Below are 26,697 nucleotides of genomic sequence, written 5' to 3'. Positions count from 1 at the left end.
ATTTCACATCTAATCAGGAAGCATCGGCGCCGTGATTGGCCCAACACTCAAGCTGGGGATTGCTGTTCTCAGTGGAGGGAACGCCACAGTTCAGCAGGTGCATTGTTGCTCTCACTTCACAAAAGAAAAAAAAAATGACGATCCTTTCTCAGTCTGTCTGCTTTCGAAACATAATTGTCTGACCTTGCTTTGTTTTGAATAGAAAATGCTGGATTATTTGAGAGCCAGACGAGATGTTGGCTTCTTCCAGAGCATGGCTGGACTCATGCAGTCGTGCAGGTGGGTCAATAAATAGACAGACATCCTCGCAAAGTCGTTACGAGGGATGTAACGATATTCAAAAATCACGATGCGGTATTATCACGATACGAAGGTCACGGTACGATAATTATCACGATGTTGTGGGGAGGTTGGTCACACTACTGTAAAAAATTAGCTCAAACTAAAACAACAACACAATGTTGTGCTTTTGTACACAACAGCAATGCATATAAACAACCTACTATCTCTAATAACACTTAACTCATTTGCTCCCAAAAACGTATAAATATCTTTTAAATATTCCCATGCTCCCAAAAATGTACTTATATGTTTTTTAATGTTTTTTTTAATTTATGCTAGAGCATACAGAAGGCTTTGATGCAGCCTCCGAACTGAAGAGAATGCTTGAAGCAATGGCAGTTATTACAAAAACGGCCAGCAGGTGGCAGCAGAGTATACAAGATCAACCAGGACCATGTGGCAAAAAAGCTTTTTTTTCCCCCCTTTAGTGTTTTAAACTGATTTGTGAATAATGAAGAAATTTAGCTATATTCTAATGATCATTGCTGCAGAACATAAACAGCTACAAATATACTTTTTTTTCCCTGATGAAAGAAGAGACTCTAATCGTTTTTATGTTTTTATAGCAAGAGAACACAATATACTGTGGGCCTTGCAAAATCAGTCAAAATCCAGTAAAACAGCCGGGAGCAAAAGGGATTGCTTCAGTGAAAATGGCTGCAAGTGAATGAGTTAATATTACTTACTTGCACGCACATGTTGGGTTCTTCCACTCGGTTCACAAGCATATTAGTTTCCCCTTCATCTGACCATTAACTTAAGCATGGATTTTAAACATAAAAGGGCCAAAACATGCCTAATGACAAAAAAAAACTAGCCACCAGAGGGTGCTAGAACTGCACAAATGGAAATCAACCTGACTTTTTGAACAGACGTGCTGCTTTTAATATTGTGATATTGTGGCAGTTTTGATATCACTATATCGCCTTAAGTTTTGCTTCTGAGAAGGTGCGCGTGTTTCCCCAGTGTACTGGATCTGAACGCATTTGAGAGGCAGAACAAAGCTGAAGGATTAGGCATGGCCACGGATGAGCGTTCAGGTAGCGCATTCATACGGAAAGCGTATCTCTATTATGAACCTCGACCATTTACTTTTGGATTTCTCCACCCATTAGAGAAGGTGATGCCTGATGAAGAGCTAACCTGCGACCTCTTCCGTTTTCTACAGCTGCTTTGTGAAGGACACAACTCAGGTTATTGCTTCCTTTCCCCTCTTTGACACTTTTTAATTAACTTTGCACACATTTATAATGGCTGAGCAAGTGTTTGAATTTTTGCAATAAAAGGAGAAAATGACCTTTTTCCTCAATTCTCACTTTTAATCTCATGCGTTAGATTTCCAGAATTACTTGAGAACGCAGACAGGCAACAATACTACCGTCAACATGATCATTTCCACTGTGGATTATCTACTAAGAATACAGGTGCGCATTAATAAAGCATAGCGCAAAATTATGTAATTAGACAGACTCCATAATTCTTCATCCTACTTTTCCAGGAGTCCATCAGTGACTTCTACTGGTACTACTCTGGAAAGAATGCCATTGATGCACAAGGCCAACGCAATTTTTCCAAAGCTCTCAAAGTGGCTAAGCAGGTCTTCAATACACTCACGGAATACATACAGGTCGCTGGCTCGCCCGCTTCCCGTTTCTTCAATGATTCACAGCATCTATGTACTCATTTATAATGCAGCGTCTCCCGCTGCTTGTTTTCACCCGCAGGGCCCGTGTAATGGAAACCAGCGGAGTCTGGCTCACAGTCGTCTGTGGGATGCCGTGGTTGGATTCCTCCACGTCTTTGCGCAGATGCAGATGAAGCTCTCACAGGTATGTGCGCATTCACCAATTGTCATCCTTTGAAACGAAAGACTCGCGCGGCCGTGCCAATTGAAAATGGACTCAATTTTTTTCTGCCTTGTATGTTTTGTTTGTGTGCAGGATTCAAGGCAAATCGAGCTCCTAAAAGAGCTCATGGACTTACAAAAGGACATGGTCGTCTTCTTGCTGTCCATGTTAGAAGGTGTGTAAAGTACTCGAACTCAAGATTTTTGTCACAGTATATCTGTATGTTGGGGCCTGACCGATTAATCGGCCAGCTGATTTATCGCCCTTTAAACATCGACCAAAATAATTAGCCAAAAGGCCGATGTTTGACGACATTTGTTTCCTTATTTATTACACACAAATCTACAGCTTTGTATCCTTATATATCCTTAGATAAAAAAAAATTTTTTAATTTGGATTATTGTTTGATTATTTGAAATGTATTTATAAGGTCAAGACCCGTTATTCATAACAAAGCAAATCTTCATTTTACAAGCAATGCAAATAATTAATCTGGATGTGACTATTTTACACACAACCTAAAGTAACATCATAATGCAACAACATAAATCAAACATAAATGTGTGAAATATAACACATATTCAACTACTGGTAACATAACACACACAATGCTATGTATCACCGAGTCAAAAATGTAATAAAATACCTTATAGGAAAGTAGTAATTGTTATTTTTACAATGGGCAAAGAGGTTACATCGGCAGCGTCCTCGCTCTTATGATCAATTAGCCACTTCGTACTAAAGGTTAGTTTGAGTTTGAAATGAGGTTATAGTATTTTGGAATAGTAGTTTGGATATATGTCGTTTTGAAATATTTACTCATTTACTCCCAGCCATTTTCACTGAAGCAACCCCCTTCGCTCCCGGCTGTTTTACTGGATTTTGACTGATTTTGCAAGGCCCACTAGATATTGTATAAAAAAAACATGGAGGCTACCAAAAGAAAGACTAGAGTCTCTTCTTTCATCAGGAAAAAAAAGTATATTTCTATCTGTTTCCGTTTTGCAGCAATTAGCATTAGAATATAGATAAGTTTCATCATTATTCACAAATCTCTTTAAGACTGGGGGAAACAGCTTTGTTTCAACATGGCCCTGATTGATCTCTCTTGTCATTACCATCCTCTTCAGTTCAGAGGCTGCATCAAAGCCTTCTGTATGCTCTAGCGTTAAAAAAAACAAAAACGTATAAGTACGTCTTTTGGGACACCTAAACATTTAAAATAGAACATATTTATACGTTTTTGGGAGAGCTAATATTTGCAATTGCAAACATATTTAGGGGTTGTCCTTTATTTGTGATTTTTTTTGCTATACATGGCAATTGTTGACGAGCTGATGTTGGACAATGGTCCCTGCAGGTAACATTGTAAACGGAACCATCGGAAAGCAGATGGTGGATATGTTGGTGGAATCGTCGAGCAACGTGGAGATGATCCTCAAGTTTTTCGACATGTTCCTCAAACTTAAAGACCTCACATCTTCGGACGTCTTCCGCCAGTTTGACCCCGACCGCAAGGGCTGCATCTCCAGGAAGGACTTCCAGAAAGCCACGGAGCTCTCCAAGCACTTTTCACAAGCTGAGACTCAATTCCTCCTCTCCTGCGTCGAGACGGACGACGGCGAAATCCTGGATTACGAGGCTTTCGTGGATCGCTTCCACGAGCCGGCCAAAGACATCGGCTTCAGCATCGCCGTGCTGCTCACCAATTTGTCGGAACACATGCCCAACGATTTAAGGCTGAGCGCCTTCTTGGAGCTGGCCCGGTGCGTCTTGACTTACTTCCAGCCTCATTTGGGCCGCATCGAGATCCTCGGCGGCGGCAAGCGCATGGAACGCGTCTACTTTGAGATCAGCCAATCCAGCCGCGCGCAGTGGGAGAAGCCTCAGGTGAAGGAGTCCAAGCGGCAGTTCATTTTCGACGTGGTCAACCAAGGCGGCGAGAAGGAGAAAATGGAGATGTTTGTCAACTTCTGCGAAGATACAATCTTTGAGATGCAGCTGGCGGCCCAGATCTCTGACAGCGGAGAGCGACACGGGGTAGAAGAAGAAGAAGAAGAAGAGGAGGAGAACGAAGAACAAAGCCTGGACACGAAGCGAATGTTTTTCATGTCTCGCTGGTGCTTTTCGCTGATGTCTCTCATTTCGGTCAAAAAGCTCCGCGCACTCACAAAAATGAGCCTAAAGGATGTCCTCTTGTCATCGCTTGCGCTCCTCAGATTCCTCGCAATGACTTTGATCAGATGCGTTCGCTTTGCAGTGAGCGGCACTAGCTACGTGCTATACGTAGCTTTTGTTAACAGCGGACTCGTAGAGGGAGCCAAAAAGATGACCGTCTCGGACCTGCTCAGCGGTATTCTCGAGCCGACGCTTGACGAGGTCACAGACGGAACAAGCGGCGCCGACCCGCTGCGGCGCCGCTCTGCCGCTTTCTCCCCCCGGCGGGAGAGCCGGCAGACGGCGGCCGTCACCTCCGCCAGGGGGATGGACGTACTTTCGGACATATTTGGCCTCAAAGTGAAACGAGACGGAGGACAATTCAGACTGGCGACGCCAGACGTGACGAGCAGTCACACGGATCCGTTCGTCCGCACTGACGCTAACTTTTCTGACAGGCATCAGCGGCTGGTATTTGTTTCTATGAATTGGATCAAAAGATTGAGTCAGTCAGTTTTAACATCATTTCATAGATGTTTTTTTTTACCCCCCCCAGCAACAAAAGGCTTACCTGGCTGGAGAGGAAAAGGCTGAGGATGAGTTGATGCCTGAATCAGAAAAGTTAGTGATTTGTGATGAAAATTTGACTTTGCTCAGAATCATTCCCGAATTCATGAATCATGATATAGTAGGGGTGTCAAAATTTGTGTGTTAATTTAATGTTCCTTTAACGCCACACATTTTTTTAACACGCGATTAATGACCTTTACTTGGAAAGCCTGCACTGGGGGAATTATTTGTGGAGACTGAGGTCAAGTTGTATTTTACAATTTAAGAAATGTGAAGAATTTCATAAGTTAGTTCATGTTAAAGATTAGATAGCTCTAAATATGAAAAGAAAAATGCACTGAGCTGTCACGAATGTCTTACAAATGCAATTATGCCATCTAGTGGCAGAAAAATGACCAACACAAATCAATATAACACTCGTTTTTTACAGTACAGTACATCTTTTGAATTTTAACTACATTTTATGAATTATTATGAAATTACTGCATCAATAGTTTGGTTTCCTTCCACCCATTTTTATTTGAATGTTCAAGAAATACGAAAATAAAACTGAATGGAAACGCTAGAAGCGCCCCAAATTCATTAAAAACGTTTTTAAAAGTTTTTACCCTTACAAGGGGTGGATTTTGAAGCCTATTGAAAAAAAGGAAAATGCTAATTTTGGCTATGGAAACAACGTCGCACGTTTTGACCGGATATTACGTTACACGTTCGTTTGTGGTCCTAAAGCAATGTCGGACGATAAAGTAAGGTATGTTTGGGGGGGACGACAAAACAGAAATATTTTTGGAATTAATTAAAGAAGCGAATATTAATGCAATTTTAGATGGAAAATTCTTCCTGTTCTTCTTCTTCTTTTAAATTACTGGTGGATCACATCTCTCTGGTATATATAGCGCCACCTACAGCGGCGGAGTCCCCTCTCAATATTCCCAAAAGAAGAACAGATGGAAACAGGCATAAGTCGCATGTTCGTTTTGCGCAGTAAATTCAGTAAATTCGCTTTAAAATTTTGAAACTATTGGATAGAAACCTGACTAATGACTAAAAGATGCACCCATATTTCTATTAGTTTAACATTTTTTTTCTACTTTTATGTTAACAAGAGTATGAAAACAAATTTGATATCTGAGAACAGATATCAAATTTGCAATTAATCGTGAGTTAATTACGACATTTTAATCGACTGACACCCCTACTATATAGGGAAAAATCATTTATTATGTCGACGTATGGCTGAGTGGTTCAAGTCTTTTGCAGATGGGAGACATGTGAGGACACAATGTCGAATGAGGATGAACGCAGAGGCAAGAGACTCTCTAATAAATCAGAGGAAGCAGGAAGCCAGCATTCCGCTTTCGGCGAGATGATAAGCGCTCATCACAAGAGCCTGCTGGTCAGATAAAAGAAAAAAAATGACGTTATTCAGTAGTTGAGCAAACGCTCTAATGTTCTTCCTTTTTCCTCCAGAATTACTTTGCCAGGACGTTTTATAACATGCGCTTGCTGTCCCTCTTTGTCACCTTTGCGATCAACTTCATCCTCCTTTTTTATAAGGTTAGTGTGAATGTTTAGAGGAGCAAAACTGACAAAATTAAAAATAAATAAATGAATAAAAGTGAAAATAAAAATTGTATAATAATAATAATGTAAATACAGTACATTTAAATTGAAATAAAAACAAGACATTTATAAATAAATAAAAGTAAAAATAAATACATAAATAAATGAAATTTAAAAAATGAAAATCAATATAAAAATAAATGTGGAAATAAATATATCAATAAATATAATTAAATCTCAATCAATAAAAACGCTCTGCCCTGACATTTTTTCATGCTGTAGACGCTTTGTCAGGACGAAATGTTCGGTCCTAAACGTGTCTTGGGTTGGACTCCGCCGTTGCAAACTGCCTTTTAATGGCCGAGTAAGCGGATCAGCGAACAAGGAAGTCTCGCCGGCTTGCATAGAGAGCTCCAGCAATGGACGACTATCGTCGCAAGTTGTGGCGACAGTGGACAAGATATTTTTGTGTTTATTTCCACATTTATTTTTATAAAAAAAAAAATCTTGAATCTCGTTTTTTATTTTTGTGTTTATTTTAAATTGTATTTATTTATTCATGGTTACATATATATTTTTTCTTGATTTTATTGTTGTTTATATTTATTTTTTGTATTTAATTTTTGAATTATATTTTTCTGTCTATCCTTTTTTTTTAAATATATTTATTTATATATTTATTCATTTATTTATTTTTTATTTTGGCAGTTTTGATCCTCCATATAAATGCGGTTGACATTACCAAATGAAATAAAACGAGCAGTAAAGTATTCAGCTGACAAATGTACCTATGCCACAGGTACGAACATACCAATTTTTTATTTTGAAATATGAGGGACCCCACACATACGAGGGAAAAAAAATGGCTCCAATTGCATATTGATTTTAGCCTTCGCACCTTCTTCTCAGGTGGTATCTTTGCCAACATCACCCGAAAAGAAAATGGACACTTCACTGGACTCGACGTCTGAAGACGATGAAGGCGGAGTTTCTTATGTTTTGGAAGAAAGCAGCGGTTACATGGAGCCGTCGCTTTTCCTCCTGGCTGTGGCGCACACGCTCATCTCCTTCTGTTGCATTATAGGTTACTACTGCCTCAAGGTGCGTACACCCTCAACGTATGGGCCCATGAGAGCTTTTATTTTTTTTTTACATTCCACAAATACACCACGGGCTGTTGTTGTTATAAAGCATGTGCTCCGCAGGTACCGCTGGTGATCTTCAAACGGGAGAAGGAAGTGGCCCGAAGACTTGAGTTTGATGGCTTGTATGTGACACAACAGCCCCCGGAGGAGGACATTAAAGGCCAATGGGATCGACTGGTCATTAACACATTGTATGTTCACATTTGGATGGCACCATTTTAATTTGTTTCCAAGCATTTTACTTTATTACACTCACTGGTCCTTAATGAAGTCAAACCTGCACAATATAATAAGAGCCAATACGCTGGGAGCTATATGGAGCAATCGGATTGGGGTAAAACATTTTGTCCATTTTAATTCAATAACGTACCGGTAATCAGAAACCTCCTTGAAAAGCAAGATTTGTTGACTACTTTTCTTGTTTTCTTTTAGATTGTTCATGGTTCATGTATTGAATAAACATAACATATGTTAAATGTGAAGAAAACTTTTGTCACTTGCTCTGACATCACAGTTGCGCAGGTCTCAGGCAACAACCAATCACAGCTCGGCTTCAGAAGAAAACAGGTAAGCTGTGATTGGTCGTTGCCTCAGCAACTGTGATGTCATCTTCAGTTGACAGCAAGTGGCAAAATGGCAGCCCCCTGAGATGGATATAAAAAGTAAATAAATGGCTGGATTTCAATGAATTGTCAGTATCAGAAGGCGGCCATTTTGTCACTTGCCGTCGAGTGAAAATGACATCACACTTGCCCAGGTCTCAGGTAACCAATCGCAGCTCAGCTTCAGGAAACAGGTGACCTGTGATTGGCCGTTGCCTGAGCCACTGTGATGTCATCTTCAGTCGACAGCAAGTGGCAAAATGGCCGCCCCCTGATGTGGATTAAAAATGGTGGATTTTGCCACATAACTCATATTTCACAAATGTAATATTAATCGGAATGTCATGTTTAGACGAGTAAGGTCACATATAACATATTAGTGTCAAGACATGTTTAAGGTTGTCTTCCCATTTAACATTTGTGTACTATTTGTTGTTTCAGATCGTTTCCGAGTAATTACTGGGATAAGTTCGTGAAGAGAAAGGTAAAGCCATTTTTATTTGGCAAAAACAACTTCAATTTTATTTCTTTTTAAATTTGGGCCACGAACATTGCATGTCAGCTGCCTCACATTGACGGAGTTATTTAACCACTGCTCTGAATTACGGAATCGCAATGCTATTAAAATCCTTTCTTCGTCGGCAGCAGTACATCTCTAATTAGGATGCGCTCCCGTCATCTGACAGCGAATTTGACTCCATCAGTTTTCTCGATCAGGAGACCTTGTGTCATCTTAATACATAATAATCAGACTTGACTATATGTACCCAGCTCCAACGTCCGCGTGACTGTCCAAATACAGCACTCAGAGACGTTGTACCTTGAACGACTCCGGACTGAGTTGACTATTCTGCATTGTCAGCGTTTACCCGGTCAAGACGAGGCACACGGCCTGCAGGATTGTGATGAGTTGGGACTCCTGCCAGCAAAGCATGCTCGTTTATATTTCAAGCAAAATATATTTTCACTGACTCACAAAAAAAAGGAGCGCTGGTTTGGTGGTGTAGTCATTGACAGTAGCTAAGATTTTGTTTGTTCTTGAACTTAAGTTACATCCATTACTGCATTCTAACCTCTCTTTTGCATCATTTTAACTCATTTGCTCCCCAATTTTTTTTAAGTGTTCCAAAGACGTGTTTATACGTTTTCTATATTTTAATGCTAATTGCTGCAAAACAAAAAATTATACAAATATGTTATTTTTCCTGATGAAAGAAGAGACTCTAATATTTCTTTTGGTAGCCTCCATGTTTTTATAGCAGTAGAACACAATATTCTGTGAACCTTGCAAAATCAGTCAAAATCCAGTAAAACAGCCGTGAGCGAAGGGGGTTGCTTCAGTAAAAAATGGCTGGGAGTGAATGAGTTAAGAGCAGTCGGCATAACAGATGATGCGATGTCCATAAGTTCTTCTGGTCCAGCATGGAGATTTCTTACCTTTTTACCAACCGCCGCTGTTTTCTTCAGATGGAACCCAGAGGCAGCAGATAGAATGAAAACAACAGAGGCCCCAGAATTGAACCCTGTGGAACACCATACGTTCTGTTCTACATGTGAATTCATATTGCACAAATTTGATCGACCACTTCCTTATTTTGCTTGACATAGTTTAGAATTAGAGACGTCATATCAGTATTTTTGCAACACAGATGTCATTAGAAATTAAAAAAAATTCTCTGTAAACCTTTCAGCTACCTCTCGCCTCCAGGTCATGGACAAGTATGGGGAGTTTTATGGCCGCGAGAAGATCAGTGAACTTCTTGGTCTGGACCAGGCGTCCTTAGACTTCAGTTCTGAGGGAACAGAGAGGAACAGGCTCAGAAAAGATGCCGCCTGGGTCACTGTGTGAGTACTGACATTGTATTTTTTACATTGATGACGGTTTCCATTGAGTGATTACATTTATGTTTCTGTGGAAAATTTAGTTTTTTGTGATATTTTATAATGTATGTTTTCCGTCTGCTCAATTATGGGAAAAAAAAAATCACGATTATTTTGGCAATAATTGAAATCACGATTATTCATTTTTTGGGACAAAACAAGAAAATGTTTAATCATTTAAAAATATTTAGACCAATTAAAAAATTGGCTTATAGTCAGATGCGCCTTATAGTCCAGAAATTACTGTATGCTGATTTTTCATTGTGGAGTGTAGTAATTGAATTTAGATTAATTGCACAGCCCGAGTACGTATTGAGATGAGTAGGTCACATCAGCACATCCTATTCCATGTAACAGTAGACAGAACTATGACAACGGGCTAATAGTTGATAATTCACACATACTTGTGTTTCTCAATGAGCTCTTAGACCTCAAACCTGATGTCTTACTTGAGAAAGAACAGGACATCCTGGTTTCGATGAATCGAAGAAGAAAATTACAAATTGAAGCAGGTGCTATTCCGTATGATGCGTTGAATGGTTTTCTTTCAGATTCAGCAGCATTGACGTCAAGTACCAGATCTGGAAACTTGGAGTCGTTCTCACTGATAATGTAAGTGGAGCAGGCACAATACTCGAATGTTTTATGACTCCCGCTCTGCTCGCTGGCGTCCGATCTGGCTCGCTGTTCGACGGGCACTTCCTGCGTTGTACGTTAACAGGCGACACGAGTCCATCATAAATCCTATTTGAATCTTTTTGACGACTCATTTGTTTTGACGTGGTGAGCTGCTGATTGTAGTTTGATGCAAATCTATGCGGTGCCCGACTGACGAGCGTAATAATATCCTGTGATTTTTGCCTTATCTACAATACGCATTGGTCTCCATGCCGTCTGCTAATTTCTCTTTGTGTGTTTGATGTGTTCGCCGCAGTCCTTCCTCTATCTGGCCTGCTACATGGCCATGTCAGTTTTGGGACACTATAACAAGTTTTTCTTCGCGGCCCATCTTTTGGATATCGCCATGGGAATTAAGACGCTTCGCACCATCCTCTCCTCTGTTACACACAATGGAAAACAGGTGTGTGTGTGTGTGTGTTTGTGTTGCTTTGAATTAGCGGTGTCAAAATGAGTGTGTTAATTTTAATTAATTTAATTTATTTTAAAGTTCCTTTAACGCCACACATTTTTTAAACGCGCGATTAATGGCCGCCCCTTACTTGGAAAGCCTGTAGTGGGGAAATTCCAGTCGCAGCGCAGCAGACACGTCCACCTCAAATTTAATAATATTGCACATATTTGTGGAGACTGGGTTCAAGTAGGATTTTACCATTTTAAAAAGTTCCTTCATCTTAAAGATTAGATAATGTTGTCACCAACATTTTACAAATGCAATTATGCCATCTAGTGGCAGAAAAATGACCAACACAAATCAATATCACACTCAATGTTTACAGTACATCTTTAAAATTTTAAACTCAATTTTATGAACTATTATGAAATTAATGACTAAAAGATGCAGCCATATTCTATTAGTTTAACATTTTTCCTGTTATTCTGTATGAAACTTAGAAAAAAATATTTTATTATACATTTAGAACAGATATAAAATTAGCGATTAATTGTGAGTTAACTATTGAAGTCATGCGATGAATTGCGATTCAAAAATTTGAATCGCCTGACAACCTTACTTTGTATACTATACAATTTCCTGTCAGCATTTTTTGATGTTAAAACCAGGATTTTGTTTCATGATGATTTGTATTCCTCATAATAAAGTACAAAAAGCTCTTTATGATAATGATCCCAATTACTCTTGTTATGTGTGTGTCTGCTAGTTGGTCCTGACTTTGGGCCTACTGGCTGTGGTGGTCTATCTCTACACGGTGGTGGCCTTCAACTTCTTCCGCAAATTCTACGACAAGAGCGACGACAAGGACGCCCGAGACATGAAGTGCAACGACATGCTTACTGTGAGTTAAATGAGCAAGCCAACGTTTGTGTTCGTTTTTCACTTGAGTGTTGGTTTACTGCGGTCATTTTGTTTTCATCCAAATGATTCGAAATATTGAAACAAATTTAGTGAAAATGCACAAAACAAACACTCGGCTGAACAAAACAAATGATTATTTGCTTCTTTTATTAACTACAGAAATATTTCAATTTCTTCACAAAACATACGTTACTTTATCGTCCCCGCCTTTTTTTGTCAAATTTGCCACTTAATAAAGTAGCAAATTTGGCAAATAATAATACATTTATAAAGTTGCAAAATTGGCACACTTGCAACTCTATAAAGTGACAAATTTGCGACTTTATAAAATGGCAAATTTGGCAAACTTGCAACTTTATAAAGTGGCAAATTTGCGACTTTATAAAGTAGCAAATTTGGCAAATAATAATACATTTATAAAGTTGCGAAATTTGGCAAACTTGCAACTTTATAAAGTGACAAATTTGCGACTTTATAAAATGGCAAATTTGGCAAACTTGCAACTTTATAAAGTGGCAAATTTGGCAAACTTGCAACTTTATAAAGTGGCAAATTTGGCAAACTTGCAACTTTATAAAGTGGCAAATTTGCAACTTTATAAAGTGGCAAATTTGGCAAACTTGCAACTTTATAAAGTGGCAAATTTGCGACTTTATAAAGTAGCAAATTTGGCAAATAATAATACATTTATAAAGTTGCAAAATTGACAAACTTGCAACTTTATAAAGTGGAAAATTTGCAAGTTTCTTCTCGGAATACTACCGCCCTATCTGAAAAAACAAAATTATACGTGGCTCTAATATGCTGTCGCATTTTCACAATTCTTGAAAATTCAAATAATAATAGGTGGATGCGAACCTTATGTTAGTGTAGTTTGGTAACAATTACAGCATGTACCAATTTACAACATAAAAATGTGTGCAATGTCAGCGTTTTACGGCATCAGTAAACCATGTAACTCTTTGTATTAATTCTACTTCATTAGGCACGATCTAATAATACAGTGTCCCCCAAATTCTGCTTTCACAAAGATGATAATGATCCATTTTGATTGACACTGCCATAGTTAATGTGGAATTTTAATCCATCTCCCGGTCCCAGCCGTGTCTTTTTTCCTTATATCTGGAGAGCCACACGTCTCGGCCTCCAGCCGCGTCAAGATGCTGCTGTCAGTGATCCACTTCTTATTCCTCCCACCATTATTCCATAAAATAATGGACAGCTGGATAAAAAAAGCATCTGCTCAAGATATAATATCTCTTTGTTTGGACAGTCACGATACCGTAACACCCCCCCCGCCTGCTCTACGCCGATGCGCCGTCCCCTGTCACTCACGGACGATACAATTTGAATAAATCCCTTCTATTTTAAGAGGCGGGAGAGCTCTTACATGAAATCTTCAGTCCTGGTTACTGTCTTATTACGTATGTTTGACGTTGAGCAGCCCTTGAGCAAGCACGGTTTTCACAATATTGTAAGTTCAGCACAGTTTTGCATTGATATATGTTTTTCCTTATCGTATTTGTGAGTCTTTTGTCAGATAATAACCAACTTTGGAGGACCAAAACTGCCAAAATTAAAAATAATTAAATGAATAAAAAAAAAAAAAAAAGACTAAAAGTGAAAATAAAAACGAATATAAAAAAATATAAATATATATATATAAATGGAAATATAAATAAATGTGAGAGCAGAGCGTTTTAATTTATTGATTGATATTTAATTAATTAGATTTTTATATTTATTTTTGTATATATTTCGACTTTTATTTTTTGAATCTCGTTTTTTTTTAAACTTTTTTTTTTATGGTATATATATATATGTTTTTATTTCCATTTCTATAATTTTTTTTGTATTTTATGTTATTTTTTATATCCATTTTTTAGTTTCACTTTTAATCATTTATTTATTTAGTTATTGATTAATTTTTAAATTTTGGCAGTTTTGGTGTGTCAGAAAATTCTTCCTTCTTTCTTTGAAGGTTTGGCATGTTCAAAGCGTGGTAGCCATCAGTAAAAGCTATTGTGCACTTTTGGTCTTGTTGGCTTAAAGAAATGTCCTTGCATCCCTGCTAGGCAACCAGACTCTCAATTTGTCCTGCCTCACGTTCTTCTACAAAATCCTTTTGGGGAATTGTAGTCAAAAGGCAAAGAATGTTGATTACACAGTCTTCTGCTCCTTGATGAAAACAAAAAATGTGCGGGCCTGCCACTGAATAATGATCCTACTTTGAATTTCCCATGCATTTGTTTCAGTGCTACATGTTCCACATGTACGTTGGAGTGCGAGCAGGAGGGGGTATCGGGGACGAGATCGAGGACCCCGCCGGTGATGACTCTGAGGTGGAACGCATCGTCTTTGACATCACCTTTTTCTTCTTTGTCGTGGTCATCCTGCTGGCTATCATTCAAGGTGAGTCGGATGTTGTTGTTGGCTTTTGATCGCACGCAGCACAAAACGGCTAATATTAGCTTGCTTAAGTCGCAACATTTCCTAAACATGCTCTAATCAGTCTTAATGCTTTCCTAAACAGTCTTTATTGTCGCAAAGGAAATTTTAAACAATTCAGAACGTTTCGGGAGCGCTGTGACATTCAACGAACCCTGACGGGAACGCAACAATCGCCAGCGACGTAAACGCCGTCCCTCTAAAGGGGTTTACACTTATTGACAATCGGGCCAAATTTGAGCATTTCACTCATTAAAAAAAAAAAAAAAAAAAAAAAAGTTAAATCAGTACATGTGTAACCAGCTTAAATGAATTCATGAGATTCAGCCAACCACTTTTTTTCTGATTGTATGTTGGGGAGAAAAAAAAGTCAAATGCTAGCTGGCTTAGACAAATTAAAATTTATTCCATAAGCATTCCACGTGCATTCAAATCTTAGCATTCAGCTTTCAGCATTCCCACGCAATTTCTCCAGAAGTTAGTTTTTAATCACTGTACGAAATAATCACGAATAAACAGTAATCAGGGAAACAATGTTTTTTGTTATACACTTTAATGAAAAATTTAAATTAATCCGATTAGCCGATTAATTGATTGAATAATCGATAGATTAATCGATTCTAAAAATATTCAATTGTGACAGCACTAACCAAAATCATGTCGTACTTTAAAAAAAAACATGTTTTTTCTTCATTAGAGTAAACAAATACAACCAAAAGACGCAACGTTGTCTGTTTTTCCCAGGCTTGATAATTGATGCCTTTGGGGAGCTGCGTGACCAGCAGGAGCAGGTGAAAGAGGATATGGAGGTGAGGCGTGACAGTCACCTCAGACGCGCACACACACTACGCACTGAGACTTTGAATTTTGGGGTTCCCGGGAGTGCTTTAAATCCTCAAATCCGGCTTTCACAACAAATAGCTGTCTGCTTTCGCAGTCTGAGAGTTGGAGAATGAAACGTTGGTATTTGTCACGCGCTGATGATTTTGTATTTACAATAACACGTGATAAGTCGTTAATCGTCGTGTCGTCTCCTAATCGTGTTGCTGGGCTTTTAGGAATTGACCAGCACGTGCCGCCACAATAGAAATGCTCCATATTGCTCAGTGCCTTCACCCCAAAACGCACTCCAAACCATAGAGCGCCGTGCGATTGGTACATTTGAGCAGTGAATACAAATTTTGCGCATGAAAACTGGCAGCTTTCCTCAATTCATTTCGCCATTCAGGCTTTTCGCTTTCAGTAGGCGTGCGACAGTTGCTTTGAAAAGAAGGAACGACTTTGTTACAGTGCGGTGCCAGCACACGAAACAGCGCCACCAAATCCCATAAGGCGTCAACGTTTTACATTTATTTCTCTCTCCCTCCCCGCAGACCAAGTGTTTTATTTGTGGAATAGGGAACGAGTACTTTGATAAAGTTCCTCATGGTTTTGAGACTCACACTCTGCAGGAGCACAACTTGGCCAACTACCTGTGAGTTTGCTGTACTTTATCCAAAAAAACTCAAACTGCACCTTGTTTTTTTTGTGTGTGTGCGTGTCACCATCACCAGTAACTCTTTAGTAGTCTACTAACAGCTGTGAAAATGGAGGTCATATATATTAGGTAGTGCCTGCTTGGGCTTTATGGGCTGTATTTATTTTTTCTATTTTGGCATGTTTGCCAATTTAGCGGAAAGTATTTCCTTCATAAATATGCAAACAGCTGGCATCAAACCCAAAAACGTGTAAACACGTTTTTTAATCCTTCGTCTTTCACTGCCAAAAACGTATTTACACGTTTTTGTTGTTGTTTTTATGCAAGAGCATACAGAAGGGCTTGATGCAGCTTTTGACATTAAGAGGTGGCTTAAAGCAATGATAGTTAAAAAAAAAAAAAAAACAGCCAGCAGGTGGCAGTAGAGTATAAGAGATCAGTCAGGGCCATGTTGCAACAAGCTCTTTTTACCCACTGTTTCAAACAGATTTGTGAATAATGATGACATTTAACTATATAATGCTAAATTGCTGCAAAACAGATACAAATACAGTTGGTTGAATTCTATTTTATTGTTATTATTATTATTTTTAAATCTACAAAGGTATGAACATATATGATGAATGCTAAAGCGTTTATAATAAACTAAAAATCATACCAAAATGAAAAAACATGTATTTAATTAACGGAGTTTTTTTTTAAATGCGGATTTCCATTCCATCGCGAGTCGTTTTTTGGAACGTAACACCCGCGATAAACGAGGGAACACTGTATATAAAAATATAATACAAATGTATTTTTTCCTAATGAAAGAAGATACTTTTATCTTTCTTTTGGTAAGTTCCATGTTTTTAGAGCAATAGAACACAATATTCTGTGGGCTTTGCAAAATCCAGTAAAACAGCCGGGAGTGAAGCGGGTTGCTTCAGTGAAAATGGCTGCACGTGAATGAGTTAATAATTTTATCTTTTTTTTTTATTTATTTTTTTATCATCTCACTGGCAGGCACAATTATGGTGGGTACACTTGAATAATGGAGGAGAGGCGGGGGTGGTCTCCAAGTCCACTTTACAGCGCGTAGGCCTGTGTGTGTCATACCGAGACAATGCACGCCTTTAAAGCCTTCATCTGTGAAATTACCAACATCAGGTCCAACCCGCCTCAGTGTAGTTTTGCCACGTGCCACTCAAGATTTACTACGGTCAAGGAAATATAGATTGATCTATTGATGAATTAACAGGCTCCTCACTCAATAATTATTCTCAAAGGTAATTGCATAATTTGCATGATTTCTACACTAATAATTTGTACACGTTTGTGTGTAATCAAGTGCGTTTGCATTCTTGATCTCTGATGTCTTGCTCATTGGTCGACACGCGAATGAACACACTAACCAACCCCAAGCTCTCAATAACGTTTTTTTAGGAAGTCATTTCTTCTCGTGTGTCTTTGCAGATTTTTCTTGATGTACCTCATTAACAAAGACGAAACCGAACACACAGGACAGGTATAATTGTTGCGTTGAAATACCTGAGCCGTATCCGTGTCGGCACGCCGGGTGCTGTTTTTGAAAGCAATTTGTGCAATTGTGGGTCCATTAGCAGTTGTAAAATTGTCAAACTCTGCATTCTTACCATGCAATTTCATGGTTGGTTGATATTTTTTAAAAAAAGGCAGAAAATACAAACAAATGCTTAAAAAAATACTGAAGCTACTTTATCCCTTGTGTTGACATAGGAATCGTATGTGTGGAAAATGTACCAGGAACGTTGCTGGGAATTCTTTCCTGTGGGAGACTGTTTCCGTAAGCAATATGAGGATCAGCTGGGATGAAAGGAATTTCTAGATAACGTCATCATCTGCATTGATGTTGTCTGGATTAACTGGAAGTCGGCGTGTACTATCCATTTTTGGATTTTGATCTAGTTTCCCTCACTCACACATTAGATGTACCAAAATTCAGTGCCTTAATGCATCCTTGCAGAAATAAAAGGAAAATGAGCACACGTTTTGAGGGTACCCTTCATAAAAAAAAAGCAACACTTGTTTTCAAGTTACAAATACCCGTCATGTAAATGAACCTCCACAGCAACGTATGCTCGTGCTCTGTGAATGAAATCATTTGTCTCGCTAATCGCACCCTCCAAACTCGTCACCCAGCGTGACATCCAGATAAACACTCTCCCCGTGGCATTTGGTCTCGCGACGTTCCCCAGCACGCTTTGGCGGTGCTCTCCATGCCTGTCACGACAATCTCTCCAGGATCCTTCTTGTCCTTCACGTTTTCAGCTCCCCCTCCCTCATCTTCAACTTGTTTGCGGCCTCATTATAAAAACCACCGTGTAGCGCTTGAAAGGTCTCTCCGTGCTCAGGTCACGATGTTTCCATGGAAATGGATCATCAAGCTTTAGAGGGGACATTTTATGGAAAAATTGACTTTTTAATAGCTTGTTTACAAATAGGTGGGTCCTGGACTGACTGGACTGGTCGCCATGACTGGAACGAGTGTGACGTGACAGGAGCTGACTTGACTTGCTGTGGAGTGACTTGACTTGGCTGTGATGATAATGACTTGGCTAGCGGTGATGATGATGACTTGGTTGGCTGTGATGATGACGACCTGGTTGGCTGTGACGATGACGACTTGGCTAGCTGTGGCAACGACGACTTGGCTGGCTGTGACGATGACGACTTGGCTAGCTGTGATGATGACGACCTGGTTGGCTGTGATGATGACGACCTGGTTGGCTGTGACGATGACGACTTGGTTGGCTGTGACGATGACGACTTGGCTGGCTGTGACGATGACGACCTGGCTGGCTGCGACGATGACGACTTGGTTGGCTGTGACGATGACGACTTGGCTGGATGTGACGATGACGACCTGGTTGGCTGTGACGATGACGACTTGGCTGGCTGTGACGATGACGACTTGGCTGGCTGTGACGATGACGACCTGGTTGGCTGCGACGATGACGACTTGGTTGGCTGTGACGATGACGACTTGGCTGGATGTGACGATGACGACTTGGCTAGCTGTGACGATGACGACTTGGCTAACTGTGACTTGATGACTTGGCTAGCTGTGACAATTACAGTTTGGTTAGCTGTGACGATGACAACTTGGCTGTTGCGATGACTTGGCGGGGATGATAGCTACTTAGCTGTGACGAAGGCTACTTGGCGGTGACAAAGACTTGACGCACGAACTTCCAACATAGGCAAAGCACCCACACCAACTGGACGAACACAACGGACTAAGTACACCAACACTAATGAGACACACCTGGGGAAGACACACACAGGTGGACGTGGTTCGACATAACGAGACAAGGGAAGAAACCAGGAACACAAGACAAAAAACACCAACCACAGACAAAAACCACAAGAACACCCATAACAAACAAAAACCCAACCCCCACAGAATCAAAGCATGACACTCCTTCCATGATTTGAGTAGTAAGGCAAGGTGAAGATCAAGAGCCACTTTTATGCCATGGCCAGATGAAACTTTTTGAAACTCTTATCATACAGAATCACCCACGGGTGCGGCACCGCGATGTGTCAAAGCCAAAAGGTAAGCAGACCTGCATTAAGTTTTGTTGAATTCATGGGTTAGCATAAGCTAACAGCATTAGCTCCAGGTGGGGATCTATTCATGTCACACATACACACAGTATGTACACAATTATTTGATTGTCTTTGCGGGCGCCTTAGCCTTGGTCGTCATGGTAACGGCAATCCATACTCGCCATTGGCCCAGCAGCATATAGTCTCATTTGCATTAGCCAAGTTCCTGCTCTCAAATGAGCTAATTTCAGCAAAAAAAATAAATGTAAAATTCTTGATCCCTATTTTGACCAAAGCTTGTCAAAAAAACACAAGTGTTTTAAAATGGGAACAAACGTGTAATATGCCTTTGTGACATTGACAGGATTAGTCCCTGAATCATGATTAATGATAATTCGAGTTGAAGCTATTGTTAAAACACTTATTGGGATGGCAGTCATGTCGCCTTCAAGTCGATGCGTCTGTGGTGATTGCTTGTTTCCCTTGATTAATAGCTCTAATTAGCGTGCTTATTTGGAATGATTGCTCTTTATTGCCCCACTTTTGAACAACTCTTGTGTTCTAGAAGGACTTAATGGCACTTGAGATATTGAGAAAGGAGCATCATTTCTATGAAAGCATGCCGGTTGTACAGAATTCTCAAAAATCATTCTTCAGTCTGGCGGCTCCCCAGAGCGCAGATTAAAAAAACCTCAGTTGACCATTTGTACCGTCACTTTTTTGTCGTGTGTTTAAGCAGCAGTCTGAAAAGCTTTCTCCTTAAAATGCCATTTTGCTTTGGGGTCATTGACCTTGGAGAGTGTGTGTGTGTGTGTATACTGTATATGGGTGTGTCAAAAAAAGAAGAAAAATGAGTAATAAATACAATTGAGTGTTTAGCTGACAAACACCATCGATCATCCTAACTGGTATGATATATTACATTAGCTAACGACTTATAAATAATAAATAAATAAATCATCCTACCTAACCGCCAGCTTGTAGTCCCGTGTGTACGTTCCCGTGTTCCCGTTACCCGCCGACCCCAACTCCGCTTCGCAGTCATGATTTAAAACTGTATTTTTGTCTTATTTATGAGTTTGAAACCACCTCGAACCCTGTGCATTAGCGTCGTCATGTTGCCGGAAGTGGCCGCTGACAACAAATGTCCGTGTTGAAACGTGCAAAGGGCCAAATACCAAATATGAGTTCTGGTCATCGCAAATATTGATTCGATTTTTTTCATTAGAATTTTTATTTTCAACATGCATTAAAAAGTTATAATTTAAAAAGGTAATAAAAATAAAAATTGTGAAGCCAAAAATTTGCAAACAGCAAAGAATGAGAAGAAGAAGAAGAAAAAAAGCAATCGTTCAAAACGTAACATCCTATGAAGCAACAAGAGATGTAAAGTAAGACAGTCATCAACTCAGTCTTTGGATATGTTGTACGTGTTCGAAAAAGGAGTTGGAAGAAGTATAAACTTTAAATATGGTTTCAAAATTCCGAATTATGGTTTTGAAGCACAATGTTAGCCTACTTTTTTTCCAAGCCCTAGCTTCATGACATATTTTTATTATTTATATTTATAAATATTTATTTATTTATAAATAAAATAGAAATCTTCTCTGCTGAGAATAAATATATATATATATATATATATATATATATATAATTTTTTAAAATTAATTATAGTTTTGAAGCACAATGTTAGCCCTAGCTTCATAACATATTTTATTTTTTTATTCATTTTTTTTAATGTATTATTTATATTTACAATTATTTATTTATGTATTTATAAATATGTATTTATTTATTTATAAAAAAATAATCGTTTCAAAGCACAATGTTTTTTCCCAGCCCTAGCTTCATTACATTTTTTTTAAAATTGTTTTATTTATCATTTATATTTATAAAGATTTATTTAATTATAAACAATATAAAATATAAAAATCATACATTTGAAGCACAATGTGAGTCGACTCCCCCCCAGCTCTAGCTTCATTACATATTTTGTTATTTTTTAATTTATTATTTATAGATTTGTATTTATTGATTTATAAATAAAATAAAAAACTGATTTAAAAAGCACAAAGTTAGCCGACTTTTCCCCCCAGCTCTAGCGTCCTTGCATATTTAGTTTTTTCAATTTATTTATTATTTATATTTATAAATATGTATTTATAAATAATAGTTATTATAGTTTTAAAGCACAATGTTAGCCGACTCCCCAACCCTTGCTTCATGACATATTTTGTTTGTAATCCACTTTTCAATATCCTTCTTTATTGCGAACAGGCTGAATTTCTTGCGCCAAGCTTCTCTGGTCTTCGCTGCAGATGAGCTTGAGTCACATTTTGCTCAATTTACACCGGCTGCTCAAAATGTGATCAGTAGGACGACGGGTACAATGGTAACAGTATGTGACACGTGCTGGCAGGCGTACTGACTACAAGTCCCTTGAACCCCGCAAGCTGTCCGTCTCAGTCACACGCTTCCACCGACGAGCGCCTGCCAGAAACGCTGCCGTTAAACACTTCAACATACGCCGCCGCCGCCGCCGACGACATTTGTTTTGACGTGCGCAAGTGAAAGGCTGTGCAGTGTTGCGAATCACGTCGTGAAACGGCAACGATGGAAGAAGGGAAAAAAATGGTGGATTTAAGGGGAAGTCAAACCACTTTTTTGGGGACAATATTTTTAATTAATAATAATAATAATAATGTTAATTAATTAATATTAAACTCATTCACTGCCAATTATGATTGCACATTTTAATCGCCCCTAATTTTTAATAATCTTTTCTTAATTAATTTTTTTAATATTTTTCTTTTTTTAAGAAAAGATTATTAAATTAGGGGCATCAGGCGATTAAAATTTGTAATCGTAATTAATCGCATTACTTCACTAGTTTACTCACGATTAGTCACAAATTTTACGTCGGTTCTAAATGTACAAAAACTTTTTTTTTAGGTTTTCATACTCTTGTTAACAAAATATATATTTTTTTTTAATATAGAAATAGTTGTAATGAATTTTTTACGTCTATAGCCGTCAATGGCAGCGAATGAGTTAATAAAAATAAATAAATAAAAATAATAATATATTATGATAATAAATACATAATAATAATATGTTATATGCAGCCTCATTAGTCTAAACGTGGCATTAATATTGTGTTAGTGGAATATGAGTTAAGCCGCAAAATCCAGCTGTTTTTATCCATCTCAGAGGGCGGCCATTTTGCCACAAGCTGTCGACTGAAGATGACATCACAGTTGCTCAGGTATCAGGTAGCAACCAATCACAGCGCAGCTTCAGAAAACAGGTGAGCTGTGATTGGTCGTTGCCTGAGCGCTAAACAACTGTGATGTCATCTTCAGTCAACAGCAAGTGGCAAAATGGCCGCCTCCTAAGATGGATAAGAAAAAGGCTGGATTTTGCTTCATAACTCATATTCCACAAATGTAATATTCATCAGAATGTCATGTTTAGACTCGTGAGGTCGCATATAACATATTATTGTCAAGACATGTTTAAGGTTGACTTCCACTTTCAGATCTGCAAACCACAACATCCGCTTAAAAGTAACTACTTCAATTTTAATGTTGCACTTTTTAAAGGCTTGATTTAAAATTCATAAAGTCTCCTTACTGTAAATTTGACTTATTTCTTTATCTCAAGCTACCCCATGGACTCGTTCTTGTTTGAAATCGCAGCAATCTGGAAATGCATTCCTTTGATTCTCCTGCTTCTGCTCGCGTGAAATCGAATTTTGTTTTCTTATCGTTTACAACAACAATGCATGGAAAGTAAATAACATCGGAGAGCCTTCCTCCAAATGATGTGAGGCTTGCTTGCTGACAGGGTGGACATTTGTGGCCATCGTTAGCCTCTCACGATGGACCGTCATTTAGCAACACGATTCCGTTGCAAGCTATTCGCCGTTGAGAAAAAAACAAATCGGAAAGGTTTTCATACCGATTGAGATTTGACTGTGACAGAGTGGACACGTTACGCTTGGCAAGGGTGGACAGCAATGCAGCGAGCAAACCAGCGATGGAAGTCGCTCGTTTACAAGACGATGTAAGACATTTTTGCTTTAGCATCATTTGACCACTTAGTGTGGGAGATATGCAAATTCATGTTCTGGTAATGGGGAGGAAAAAAAAACAGCTGTCAAAGGATGAGAACAAATTGTAAGACTTATCATTGCACTGATGTGTGTGTGTGTGTGTGCGTGTGTGTGTGTGTGTGTGTGTGTGTGTGTGTGTGTGTGTGTGTGTGTGTGTGTGTGTGTGTGTGTGTGTGTGTGCGTGCGTGCGTGCGTGCGTGCGTGCTAATGTTTGGCCGCTTATAATAAGACCTCACAGATTCATTATTCTGCTACGATGACCGAGTGGTTCTGATAAAGACACCAAAGGCACTTTAAAGTGGTATTGACCCGATAATCAATGTCTATGTTTTTGCAGCGCGTCCACAGAGGGACCACTTACTTTCGATATCGCCGCTAATGCCGCGATCGCGTCATAATTACGATAAGCAAAAACACTTCAAGGCTATATATTAGGGATAAAGCGATTATCGGCCGGGCCAATTGTTGGCATTTTGACAAATATCGACATCGGCCTTTTTTTAAAAATCTGAAGGCAGATAAAGTTGGCATCTCACTGAGCGGGGAATGCTAGCGAACGTAGCAAATTTAGGCTTTTTATCAGGATTTGTAAGATGCTCAGTTTTTTCTTGTCACAAAGACTTTTGAAACGTATTCAGAAAACGTGTCACTCTCTGCGAAGATCTTTTGAAACCTTTTTGAACCCTGCCGAAAACCCAAAACTTTCTACATTCGCATGCGTTTGTCGCTCAGTGAGATACACAAAACTTTTCATTTATGGATTTATTTAATTTTCCACTTTATGACACTGGGAACTCCCTACCCTTTTTTTTTTAAATTAAAAAAAAAAAAGTCATGAAGAAATTATGTTGAGATTTTGGGCAACATTATTTCGATTAGTAAACGTCAGTCAAAATATTTACATGCTTAGTTTTTCAATCCTGGAAGCGCCCTGCAATTTTTAAACATAGCTGTCAGTTCTTCATACGTTTAAAAGGAAAAAATATATACAAATAAAAAAATGTTCATGCTTGGTGGTGTGCCTAGTACCTGGCGATTTGATCCGTATCACAATTCATAGATTACGATTCGATTCAATATGATTAATCCCGATACAAAGCTATGTCGATTGTTGCATTTGTTGTTTTTTTTTACTCAAAATTAGTTTAAAATAAAAATGATTGATCTGAATTTTCAGGCTTATAACTGAGCCACTGTATTTAACAAACAGGTTGCAATCTGTTTCGTGTTTGAACGGCATTGAAATCAAATAGTAAGGCTTAATGTTCCCTTAACTCATTCACTGCCATTGACGGCTATAAACGTCAAAAATTAATTTGAACTATTTCTATTAGTTTAACTTTTTTTCCCCACTTCTGTTATCAAGAGTATGTAAACCTAGACTTTTTTTTTTTTAATAATCTTTTATTTTATTTATTTATTTATTTTTAAAGAAGAGTATTAAAAATTAGGGGCATCAGGCGATTACAATTTCTAATTGTAATTAATCGCATGACTTCAATAGTTAACTTATGATTAATCACAAATTTTATATCTGTTCTAAATGTACAATCGTTTTCTTCTAGGTTTTCCTACTCTTTTGTTAACAAAAGGGGATTATTATTTTTTTTTTACTAATAGAAATAGTTCAAATGAATTTTTGACGTCTATAGCCGTCAATGGCATTGAATGAGTTAAAGTAACATTCTTCCATGCTTAAAGAATTGACCCAAACCCTAAGACGTTTTGTTGAATATTTCCATCAAAAATTGATGTTTAAACATTATTATTATTCCTTATTGTGCTTTGGAGTTCCCTCACAAAGGAAAATTTTTTTTCTTCTTCTTCTATTGATTCCGTGCATTGTGACACCACCAGCCTACGCAAATATGAACCGACGTGACGGGTATGCGGCGATAAATGAATTCAGCCACGTTTGTCATCCTCACTCCATGTGAAATCAATCAAATATGGCTCGTACCTGGCCGCTCTGCATTATTCAGCCTTTCTGATAACGTATGTGGAGGCTTAATAAGCAATTGAGGCGGACGGCTTGAGGTTGGCGCACGTGACGGATGGATAGACAAACCCTCCCCCCCACCCCCCCCCCCCACCCCTCTCACCGTCAACTCTATCATGGAATCGTGGTGTAAATCATTGCGAGATGACTGAAGGACGGGAAGGGGGGACGCGTCGGCCCAGACGACGCTCGTACCTGAGGCCGAGGGCGCTGAATCAAATATGAGCCGCACTTTCTCTGATTTCACTTTTTGTAAGCTCGTGTCTGCCGGGACCGTTTAAATCACACGCCGCCTGCTTTGATACTCGGCGGCACCTCACGGCCAGTTGCGCCTTTCAGATTAAACTCCAGCTGGAGGCTGAGGCTTTTTTTTTTCTTCCCCCCCCCCCCCCCCCCCCCCCCCCATCCATACTGATGAAGGAAATCACGAGAAGCCGACCTGCCGGCGACGTGGAGAAATGCCGGCGCTCTTTCAGCGCAAGCTGAGTCTTGGTCGTGCATTCACAATCGGAAAGTGCATTTATATCGGTTCCTGGCTGCTCTTAGTGAGTGACACGACACGTAACGATAATGATTTTTTCCCCGCCCCTACCTAAGACAGATATCTGTCGTAGTACCAAGATTGACCTGTGAGAGGCAGCATGGTGCCACAAAATCCTAACTTCCAAAATAGTGATGAAGAAGAAATGGAAACGGCTCGGCCTGATGCCATGTTGAGCACTCGCTGAAGGATTTGCGATCGGAAATATTGAACTTCTGAAAACAATTCGGTCAAAGGTAACTCGATTATGGAGCAAAAATGGAACGATCCACTTTATGGGTGAATTTGACCCAATTTTGTGGGTTGTTTTATACAAAAGGACCCCATTTTTTTGGACCCAAGTAGTGGATCTGACCAATATTTATGAGTTGTTTTATACTAAAAAACCCAAAGTAGAGGATGGATCCATTTTCAACCCATAGTTGGGTTATTTTTGACCCAACTGTTT

At 39.0% G+C, this 26,697-nt stretch overlaps 1 protein-coding gene across 4 annotated transcripts in view; it reads left to right on the top strand.

Annotated features, from left to right (window-relative positions):
- ryr2b (ryanodine receptor 2b (cardiac)) overlaps positions 1-26,697 on the top strand; it is a 103,969-nt gene that overhangs the window by 60,352 nt on the left and 16,920 nt on the right. The window contains exons 81-104 of one of the 4 annotated variants that reach the window (XM_086092751.1): positions 18-97; positions 203-279; positions 1,309-1,382; positions 1,458-1,535; positions 1,678-1,766; positions 1,841-1,969; positions 2,067-2,171; positions 2,283-2,364; positions 3,550-4,817; positions 4,903-4,967; positions 6,177-6,312; positions 6,387-6,473; positions 7,389-7,580; positions 7,685-7,815; positions 8,668-8,710; positions 9,935-10,071; positions 10,659-10,719; positions 11,042-11,188; positions 11,946-12,080; positions 14,356-14,512; positions 15,293-15,357; positions 15,922-16,022; positions 17,481-17,532; positions 17,763-18,077. In XM_086092751.1, coding sequence (XP_085948877.1) covers positions 18-97; positions 203-279; positions 1,309-1,382; positions 1,458-1,535; positions 1,678-1,766; positions 1,841-1,969; positions 2,067-2,171; positions 2,283-2,364; positions 3,550-4,817; positions 4,903-4,967; positions 6,177-6,312; positions 6,387-6,473; positions 7,389-7,580; positions 7,685-7,815; positions 8,668-8,710; positions 9,935-10,071; positions 10,659-10,719; positions 11,042-11,188; positions 11,946-12,080; positions 14,356-14,512; positions 15,293-15,357; positions 15,922-16,022; positions 17,481-17,532; positions 17,763-17,858 — 3,587 coding nt within the window. In that variant the 3' untranslated portion in view covers positions 17,859-18,077. Of the gene's footprint in view, positions 1-17; positions 98-202; positions 280-1,308; positions 1,536-1,677; positions 1,767-1,840; positions 1,970-2,066; positions 2,172-2,282; positions 2,365-3,549; positions 4,818-4,902; positions 4,968-6,176; positions 6,313-6,386; positions 6,474-7,388; positions 7,581-7,684; positions 7,816-8,667; positions 8,711-9,934; positions 10,072-10,658; positions 10,720-11,041; positions 11,189-11,945; positions 12,081-14,355; positions 14,513-15,292; positions 15,358-15,921; positions 16,023-17,480; positions 17,533-17,762; positions 18,078-26,697 lie in introns of those variants that run through there. The other 3 variants (XM_086092755.1, XM_086092754.1, XR_015096854.1) reach the window with 3 other exon arrangements.

The sequence above is a fragment of the Leptonotus elevatus genome, chromosome 13 (assembly GCF_054856555.1).
Source record: "Leptonotus elevatus isolate MCC_2025b chromosome 13, RoL_Lele_1.0, whole genome shotgun sequence".
NCBI lineage: Eukaryota > Metazoa > Chordata > Actinopteri > Syngnathiformes > Syngnathidae > Leptonotus > Leptonotus elevatus.
This window is presented reverse-complemented; position numbering and strand designations above follow the sequence as displayed.